Source organism: Crinia signifera, chromosome 4, assembly GCF_055691185.1.
Source record: "Crinia signifera chromosome 4, ASM5569118v1, whole genome shotgun sequence".
NCBI classification, from domain to species: Eukaryota; Metazoa; Chordata; class Amphibia; order Anura; family Myobatrachidae; genus Crinia; species Crinia signifera.
The window spans coordinates 43732534-43742588 of NC_139220.1; the positions used below are offsets into that span (position 1 = coordinate 43732534).

The 10055-nt window shown below is 43.8% G+C and overlaps 1 protein-coding gene across 2 annotated transcripts; it reads right to left on the reverse strand.

The window, feature by feature from the left end:
* Positions 1–4764: 4764 nt before the first annotated feature.
* On the reverse strand, positions 4765–9676 carry MTERF2 (mitochondrial transcription termination factor 2). 2 transcript variants are annotated; one of them, XM_083181658.1, is made up of 2 exons: positions 9594–9676; positions 4765–8089 (listed from the first exon to the last, which is right to left on the reverse strand). In XM_083181658.1, exon 2 carries the CDS (start codon positions 8046–8048, stop codon positions 6864–6866), a length of 1185 nt encoding a protein of 394 aa, XP_083037784.1. In that variant the 5' UTR covers positions 8049–8089; positions 9594–9676; the 3' UTR covers positions 4765–6863. The 2 variants fall into 2 exon arrangements, with proteins under 2 accessions (XP_083037784.1, XP_083037783.1); XM_083181657.1 differs by lacking the exon at positions 9594–9676 and adding an exon at positions 9388–9519.
* Positions 9677–10055: the final 379 nt, after the last annotated feature.

Below are 10055 nucleotides of genomic sequence, written 5' to 3' on the forward strand. Positions count from 1 at the left end.
CTGGAAAGGAACCCTCAGCTTTCAGCCTAGGGTCCTTAGACTCCTGGGGGGGGGTTCTGGGTATTCAGAAACCCCCCCTGCGTGCGCTACTGAGAGTGATGGCACAATTACTAACGGGCCTATCTTTACTGCAAGATGTATGGAGAGGGCCTTTTGACAGCACAAACTGAGCTGAACAACGATCAGGATCAACCAGTTCGGCCAGTGTTGGGGTCAGGTGGCAGCGTAGGCAGTGCTAGTGGCAGATAGCAGTTGGGGTAGAGCCGGAGTTATGGACAGGAAGTGTTGGGGGTAGGTAGGGTGTACGAGTCGATAGCTGCAAGTGGTGCTGAATCTTGCTCTCTTTTAAGGATCAATAGAACTTTTAATATATTTAATTCTGAGAAATACTGACATTTTCAAAATTACCAGAATTTTTTTAAATTATATCTGATGTAGAAGAAAATAAGCAAAAGTGGACAAAAAAACCCTGGTAGGGCTAGGAAATTAATTGAAACTGTTAAGCTGCCCACACATGGTAAGATTTGGCTGTTTTTGACCAATCGAAGTGACCAATCATTTAAAAATGTCGCGTGTGTGGGCATGATCACGATCCAATGCACATACCCGCCGGTCATTTATCTAGCTTGCTGATCCCTTCAACAGGTGAACGACAAGTACGTGCATGTGCTGCACGTACTTTTTGTTCTAGATCTCATCGCAAAACCGAGATGCGATGAGATGCGATATTGTATACAATATTGTATACAATAATTGTAACGTGTATGGGCATCTTTAGAGATTGGATTGGTCATAAAATCTGTCCGTGTGTGGACACCTTTACTGTATTATAAGGAGGCTTGGCCACAGGAGGAAATCTTCCCACCTGACTGGTATTCATAGGTGTAGTACCTGTTTGGCCATTGCTTTGATGAGAGTTATAAGTGTATTTCCATAGTTTATCACATACTGTACACCCAAATCACTACAACTTGTGGCATTGGTAAACTTTACATACAATCCACTAAAATATACATAATAAAGGGCCTGATTCAGACCTGTTTGCTAGCCCCAAATGCCCCCCCCCCCCCCCTGCCGCTCACATCCCCTCGCTAGCATGCCTGACACTGACTTTTATTAACGCTGCTGATTGACGAAAACATGGCGGGTGCTGACATCAAGGAACGTCAAATGCCCACCTGTGATCCAAGAGGAACACCCAGTGTTCTCATGGGCATGCCCATAAAATTCTGGGTGTTCCCTTGATGACGCCCCCTGAAAACCCCCCTCCCTCCCCAGGCCGTGTGATACTCGTCAAAGGCGTTTGCACATGTGCATATACTCGCATGTGCAGACCTCCACCATTGAAAACAGGGCCGAATTCGAGGGTCTAAATCGGTCCCAAAGCTTGAATGTAACAGACAATGGTGAACAGACTTCCGTAAAGACTTTGATTGGACAATCTGCTAAGATGTTTTACATATCTGGAGGTTCTGCTAGATTTGAATCCTAGACCTCAGACAATACTGCTTATAAATGAATAGTGGGAAATATAATTAAGATTTTAGGGAGAGAACTGGGTGCATCATGTACTTGATTATCAATGAAAGATCCAGGCTTCAAGGAGTAGAACAATGGTCTATTTTAGTGTTCATTCTAGCACCCGCCATCTTTGAAAACCCATGCAGTTCCTCTTCCCTGCCTTAGGTGTCGCTGTCTGTTGGAGTGCTTCGAGCACAGTGTGATCTGTATATCAGCACTGATATGAAAACCAGACCTGTGCTAGAAACACCACAGCAGACAGCAACACCCCAGGCAGGGAAGAGGAACTGCATGGGTTTTCAAAGATGGCGGGTGCTAGAATGAACACTATATTTAGTGTTTTTCCATTGATGGTCTCATCATAGCTAGTTATATCTTAGTGGCCAGAGGTGTATGCCATCACTTCTTTTTTTATTTAAACTTTTATGAGTTTCCAAAACATCTGTAAAAAATACACGGTAATCAAAATAAAATGATTTACCCTGATTATTCAGGCATGAAATGTATAAATGTTTAGCAGTTGATCGTTTCTTCAGTATATATTACAAGCACTTCATTGTGTAATTGCAGACAAGTTTAATATGGGAGTCACAAAGGTTTATTTCTGAACCATAGCAACCAATTAATCTGTCTAGTACAAATTAGACAATGGAAACAAATGCTCGATTGCTATGGTTTCAGTCCACCTTTCACAGGACCTTTGAGCAATGTATAACTAACCCTCAGTGACGCAGTATTTTATTTACGGCTTTGACGTCAGCAAGAGAAATTGGGTTCGTTGCATAAAGAAGTATATATATATATATATATATATATATATATATATACGTACATACATACATACATACACACACACACACACACAAATGAGTTTTGCTCAGTGCTGCTTGTGTTCTGCAGAACAATTACAGACCCACTAAGGCCAATGCACAGCTGAACACACAGAACTAAAGGGCCGATTCAGACACGCTCGCATGTGCAAACCCCCGCAGCGTGTGTCTTCTGCAAATGTTTCATTCGCCATGAGGCCCACTGCCTGATAGACAGGGAGAGTGCTTTTCAGGGTGGGCACCCTGAGTTTCATAGGCGTGTCCACAAAAATGGTGGGCGTGCCCATAGAAACACTGGGCAGAACCCACCAAATGCAGGCGTGCCCCGCCTGCTCGGGACGGGCAGATGACGTCAGCGCCCATCCCCAATTCGTCAGAAACCGTTCAAATGAAAAGTACTTGCAGTGTAGAGCGGGGATTCGGGTTGTGGGGTTGGCGGACATTAGGTGGGCGGCGTTTATGTGCTTGCTAGTCAGCGAATATACGCAGCCTAGCGAGCAGGTCTGAATCGGGCCCTAAATGCATATATTAACCCATATGCACAGCACTATGCATCTCTGTGGCCAGATGCACTAAGCTTCAAAAGTGGTAAAATGGAAGTGAAAAAAAGCCAGCCAATCAGCTCCTGCCTGACATTTTTTTTACAAACACAGTCTGTGACATGGCAGGTAGGAGCTGATTGGCTCTCCATTTTATGACTTTTGAAGGTTAGTGCCTCTGGCCCAGTCTCTGTACACTTGGTTTCATGCTGTCATCATTATTAATACACACCCGAAACAGCCAAGTTCAAAAGATCAATCAGACAATGGGCATTATCATGCTTATTCACAACTCTGCCTACCCTACAATTCACTAGGAATGCCCTCGCTGAACAAAGTAACACTGCACCCTTACCCACGTACAGAAAGTTCTGTGGATATTCTCCTGGAGAAGAAAACATACTTATTATATAAACCAAACATTTACTGAAACCATATAAAATAAGGTGGCAGCGGTTCTATGGAAAACTGAAGGGTTTTTGAACAAAGATTTGATAAGAAGATATTTATTTCTCCATTCTTTTGGTTCATATCATATGAGAAATGTTTTAGCCTGACCACTAGTAATGTGAAGGGCCATAAAAACACATAACATGCTTAAACATGTAAAATGCATACTGTACCTCTCACCAGGGCCGGTGCTAGGGTGTCCGGCGCCCTCCTGCAAACCATACATTTCGCGCCCTTTCACATTGCCATTGCAACAAGCTGCAGCTCGATTGTGGGAGCGTATGTAACATGCGATCCTATGGAGGATCTCGGGTGCATGTACATGTATGTATACACCTTCTCAGTGCTGTGTCCGCAAAATGTTGCAGGCACTAAAGGTGCCCATACATGCTGCGAGAATCGCATACATTATGGGCTAGATCGCACCGCACGGCATGCATGCAATGTGTGTGCGGTGCGATGCGAAAGCAGTACAAAATGTATGTGAAGCACATACTTTTTGTACAGTGCGATGCCCGCAGCATCGCACATCGCATCGCACACTGCTATTGCAGCGTGTATGGCCACCTTTAGGCACATAACCCAGCCCATTATTTAAAAAGTTTCTAAATTAATATAAAAAAAAAATCTACAATTATTAAAACATTGTTATAAACATGTATAATAAAAGACTCACTGTTCTTTTGCTGTTTAACTCTTGTGCAGTCCCTCCAATTCTATCTGCATAGGCAGGACGCTGAGGACACCGTTACACCCCTCTCGTGACTGAGGGGGAAAGGAGGGGAGAGAAGGAGGAGTTGGAAGAAGAGGGGAGGAGATAACGGGGGCGTAGTGTTGAGGACTGGCAGTGGCACTGGCACAGCACACTGAGAAGAGGGAAGGAAGGGGAGACGGTGCTGCTGCCTGTTAGTCATTTGTTTGACAGCTTACAGGCGCAGGGAGCAATGGGTAGCGGGCAGATCTGGATATGACATGTCATCCAGGCATTCACAGACAGTGCTTCATGCCTCAGCGCAAGTGTCCGTGGGGATGAGGGGGCAGTTCGCAGGAGGAGGACAGTGTGTGCACTCGCGGTGCAGGGAGCAGCTCTTTATACTGCCGTCCGCCCGCTGTCAGACAGGCGCTGCGGGCGGCGTGCAGGAGGCAGTGACATTGAGGGCTGAGGCAGCTTTAGCAGAGCAGGGAGGGAGACAGCGCCTTTTCAGCATGGCGCCTCCCTGCTTTGCAGGGGCTGCTGAGTGGGTAGCGCCGGCCCTGCCTCTCACCATGGGGAAGAAGGCCCTACAGCAGGGGTCAGGGAACTTTTTTTTTACCTTTTATCCCCAAAACGCCTTTAGATACACCGACGTAACGTTACCCCCTTGATTTGAAAGGAAGGAAATCATACATTATTATTTGAATTCTAAATTTTATTGGGGAATGGGAGAATATACAAACTCCTCAAAATATAATATTATGAATATGCAGATTATTATTTTTTGCTACTAGTGAGATAATTATATTTTAAAAAAACTATCTTAGTTTAACCGTTATATAGTTAAATTGCACACCTCCTTCTTCCCCCAGCATTGCACATTAATTCAGCTAGAGTCGAGAGTAATATTTATGCCTGCTGTTAGTACAAGACTAGGTAGAAGCCACATACCTCTCTACCCCCTCCCTAGCCATAGTGTGTATTCCCAGTATGTCTCTCCCACCTGTCAGCCCATTACCGGGGAAGCAGCCGAGCGGCACTGCTGCACACACTACTCACCATGAGGCTGCTCAGGCAGTGTCCACCGGCCACATCCCCTGACCTCCTTTGCGCACATCAGTCCACCCCGGTGCTCCGAAAGAGATGTGACGTGGCGCCATTGTGCCAGAAAAGGAGTCCCTGGGCTTTAAAAACGGGAAAAATACTGAACTGGAAGAGACACCCGGCGGCTCCATATCTGCGCTATCCCGGCTGTGTATCGGCAGCGTGACCGTCCGTCCATTACCCCAGGAATTTTATTTTTACCCCATTTGGGGTAATTTACCCCTGTTCCCTGACCACTGCCCTAAGGGGAGGGAAGTGTATGTACAGCTATTACACCAGGGATTGAATGGATATACTGTGTAGAGAGTGTAGTTATACAGACAGACGGTCTTTTCCGCCTACTGTAACCAACTCCCTCCCCTCACCTATCCGGTAATACATTTCTTACATACACCCCTCCCTTACACCACTAAATCATCTCTTTTGCATACCTCCCCACATCCATTATATTAACCCGGGACTCATGCACAAGCCCAGAAAGTGGGTGTGATGTGCTCGCGAACCATGCCTACTATTTTTGTCAGTTAGGGGGCACGCCCATTACTCTGGGAGCTGCTGGCCATGCTCCCAGCCCCTCTTTGTCCCATGAATACATATGGTGTGTCTATTTTTCACTGCTCTGTTGAGAAGAGCAGTGAGTGTCAGGGGCTACTTAACTGCCCCCCACTGCGGGGCACTTTAGCCCATGGGTGGTACAGTATAGGGCCAAAAAATGGAGTTATGTCTCACTTTTCATTACTTCTGCAGCAATACAGGTGAAACTATACAAATTCCACCAACTGTGTCCCACTGTAGTGAAAGTACACACAATGTTTACTGTAGACAAGGTGTTTGATACAGCAAGTAGCAACATATAAGGGTCTCAGCCGAGAACCCCGTTTTATTCCATCACCACATCTTTAATCTACATAAATACCTAATTGACCACCTTTTTCATAGGAATTAGTGCTATTATTCCACAAGCCTAGGAAACAGTTACTACCAGCCAATGGCTAAATGGCAGCTGAACACTTCATAAAAGACCTCATCATGTACGGTGTTGCCATACAAGTAAACTGTGCCTAATTACTTTGAACACATATCATGCTGAGGAAATAATTTTATTGTATTTTCACTTTTCTCTTTGCATCACATTTAGATACATCAATACAGAATCGTATTGTGGACTTGTTTCAAATACCCGCAACAATCCAAATGTGCCTTGTTTATATCCTATTAGAAAACCATAAAAAAAATGGATATTGAAATAAAGGGTAATTCCTCATCTTTGCGGCCACCACTTACGCTACGGAACTTAAGTAGGTATCTTTGTGCACCACGCTACCATCCTGGGTCCACGCTACGCTCCTGGGTCCACGCCACCATCTATTACCTTTAGTAAAGTTGTGGCATGCGAAGCGGAGGGAGCCACCGAGCCAGAAGCGTGGCGAGCGAAGCAAGCCCGCGAGGGGGACGATGATGCTATTCTGAAAGCGGCTAAAGTAGCTGGCGTAAGCGGTGGCCGCAAAGATGAGGAAGTACCAAATAAAGTCTATGATGTTGGGGCTTCTCATTTTAGCATCACACTATAGCACCTTACACCGTTTAAAAAAAAACTGCAGTTCCACCTAGTTAGTATTATTATTAGTATGTGTTGCAACCCGTTCAATAAAGGCAATATACAATACAGTATGTTAGTAAATCCCACCATGCTTTGCATTTGTTCCTTGTGAATAGATATCTCCATCAATCATCCACATGTAAAGGAGCGACAGGATTAAAGAGCGGTCGTTCTTTCTTTACGTGCAACTTGACATAATTAGCCTCAAAATCTTTTTTATTTCCATTGATGGCATCTAAGTTCATGTCCTTTATTTCATGGCCCAGCTGTTTTATTTTTTTAACCCGAAACTCTATAATTTGTGGGGTGAGTTCTAACACATTCAGACACTCTTTGATTTGAAATACAGAAACACCTTCTCGGAGCAGATGTTTTAAACGGTCTTCCAACACCGGAGCGGGATAATACAGGAGAGCGGGACATTTTATTATCATGTGCCTCAGCTCCTCCTGGTTGCAATGGAAAGTTGTCTTCATAAACAAAACTCCCTTTTCCATAGTGCTGCGAGTCAAATCAAAGATAAAACCTTTAAGTTTGGACAGAAGCTTCAAAACTTCTGTATCATGAAAACCTAAATTCTGTAAAAACTCCAGGTTCTCCTTCATGGCCTGAGGAGACTTTGAGAAGACAAATGGATCTTGACTTAATAACTTCAGTAACCAGGTTTTAAAGTTCAATTCTGCACCCCCAAGGCTAAGGTAACTTTCCTGTAGGGCATCGATTATTTTCTTGTTGTCTTCCACCTGGTTACAAAAGACTTGTGGAGCACTTGTTAGAAGTCTGCAAATAATTTTGTTGCGAAGTCCCAGGTCTTGAAAGTAATTTATATTATCTCGTTGATTTTGGGGACTTTTATAAGCAAAGAAGGAATCTGGAAACCTTTTGATTATTGCAACTATCTCTCCATCCTTATGACACACTAACTTCCATATGGATCTTTGAGTGTTGATTTCTACAGGTTCCTGAAGAAAGGCCTCTGGACAAGACTCCAGAATACAGGCCACTGTAAGCTCACTCGCTCCCATTTCCTTCAAGATATTAGAAGTCTCTTCTACGTAGGCCACATCTTTATGCAGTACCCAGCTTTTCAACTGTCGAATCTTATTAATGTTGACAGATAGTTTATATAGATTGTCCACTGTTCTTTTGTTTTCTTCGAAGATGTTTTGAGCATCTTGACCAGAATGTAAAGGGGTATATTTACGGGTACCCGCTAGATCAATAGATAGAAAAATCTTCTTGTATGGAAAAAGCTTCCTACCCGGTACAACACACCATTTCAAGACCGTATTTATGATGATTTCCGACATAGTTACTTTTCAGTGTTTAAAATATCATTCTTAAATCCATCCTGCACAAATGGAAATAAAAAATAAAAATCATTAATACATTGGCTACAGTTCAGACTGATATGGCACTGAGGCCTGGTGACCTCTATATCCTGACCTGCTATCATGGTTCTCTTATGGTTGGATAAACATCCCCTTTAGTAAATGTTGCTGCTGACGGGACATACCATATGACCCGGGAGGGCAGGGGGAGCATGAAAGTAGGTAACAGGACACACAAATTGTACCCGCGCAGGCTCGCTTCGCTCACCAAGCTTCGGGGACGGTGGCTCGCTTTGATCACCATCTGATAACTAAATGGAAGCGGTGGTGGCATGGATAGTGTAATTTGTGTCCACCAATCTTGCCGTTGCAGATCACATGGCATTGGTCACGTGGTCCAAACGATATTTACAGCCTGGGAACTAGCTGCTACCCTTTTATTCGAGTATGCCCTGCTCCTGCACAAGTAACTCCCACTTGATGGTCAGAGAGAAACAACAGAGATGTGGCCAAGTCAGAAATGCTCGGACATAGACAAAAATGCGGATTCTACAAAAATTCTACACCACCACCCCCATTTGGTTATGGTAGAGGGGATTAACGAGCTAGGAAGTATACCCGGCTTGACGGCTAAGCAAAAGCCGGCGCTGGGACCAGGTGTCCTAGCAGGAGGAAGTTCCTGTAGTTGATTGGCAATTAGTGTGTGCATATAAACCCGGGACAGGGCGGCTTCTCAGTAGGTCAGAGGTCTCTGTGCGCTGTAACAGAAGGACCTCTGGACTGCTGGTTTTTTTTTTCTCTCTTCAAGCTGTTGTACTGTACCTTGGTGACCCCCCTTGATAAAGATCCCTGACTGGGATCGAAACGTTGGGACAGTTTTTGGAAAAACTGACAGCTTAACTTGGTATGTGTAAAAACCTATTTTTCTTATTTTTCAATAAATGCAAAGTTTTTTAGTTAAAAACTTGGAGGTGAGTGCTCATTTCCTTTAGTGGATTTCTGGACTATAATTGGCACACCGCGGTGTGACCTTTTGGGCACCCCTCACGCTGACCACCGGTAAGTGCGAGTGCGGGTAATACTTTGTATATATATATATATATATATATATATATATATATATATACATATACACACACACACACACAGACAGATAGATAAATAGACAGACACACACACAGATAATGACACATCTATCTGGATGCCTATATATCAGTATCTGAATATGAAACCCCTCCCCATTGTTCAGTGTTTTACAGTGATACACTACATGTGTAACATCATGTTACATACTCATCTGATACATGTATGCTATTACCTTCGTTAAATGACAACACTAGTGTGACTGTGTGTCCTTCCTGCTGTTCTTGTACCTCGCCTGGCTGTCTGACACAGACAGGGGAACACTCCCAGCGCTACCATTGGCTTATTCTCTCTGAGTAGTTCTACGATTGAAAGCTATGATAAATGCACTACATATCCCAGACTGCACTGCTCCATATTACAAACGCCAACATATCTTACCTAAGAGTGTTGGCGTTAAGCAGCAGATGTAACGACGCTGAAGGCACGTCGTGCGCAACACGCTGCTTTTCCTGCTGTCCTAGATTGCCCACAGTCAGTCCCTTCATAAAGATGGCTACCAGTCCCTCACAGGTACTGTGTTGTGATTGGCTGTGAAGCAACATGTGATTAGTGGTGAGCTGTACAGTCATCATCATACTGTATGAATTTTGAAAGAAGCATATTATTATTTGAGTGCACTGCTAGAGACTTAGGCAGGCAGACAGACTTTTGTTTGCAGCTGCATAAATATAGGTGATGATTTATTTAGAACAAAACATAGGTAATGTTTGTGATGTGAAACATTTATTAAAAGTTATTTTAAGAAGGATTGTACTGAAATGAAAATTCATTGTCACATAACTTGGGGTGAAGTACAGTAAATGCATTATAGCTTTATACAACTCACGCATACACGTAATG

What these genes read in the sequence shown, in the direction of transcription:
- MTERF2 (XM_083181658.1), bottom strand. Translation starts at nt 8,048, where the DNA reads ATGTCGGAAATCATCATAAATACGGTCTTGAAATGGTGTGTTGTACCG.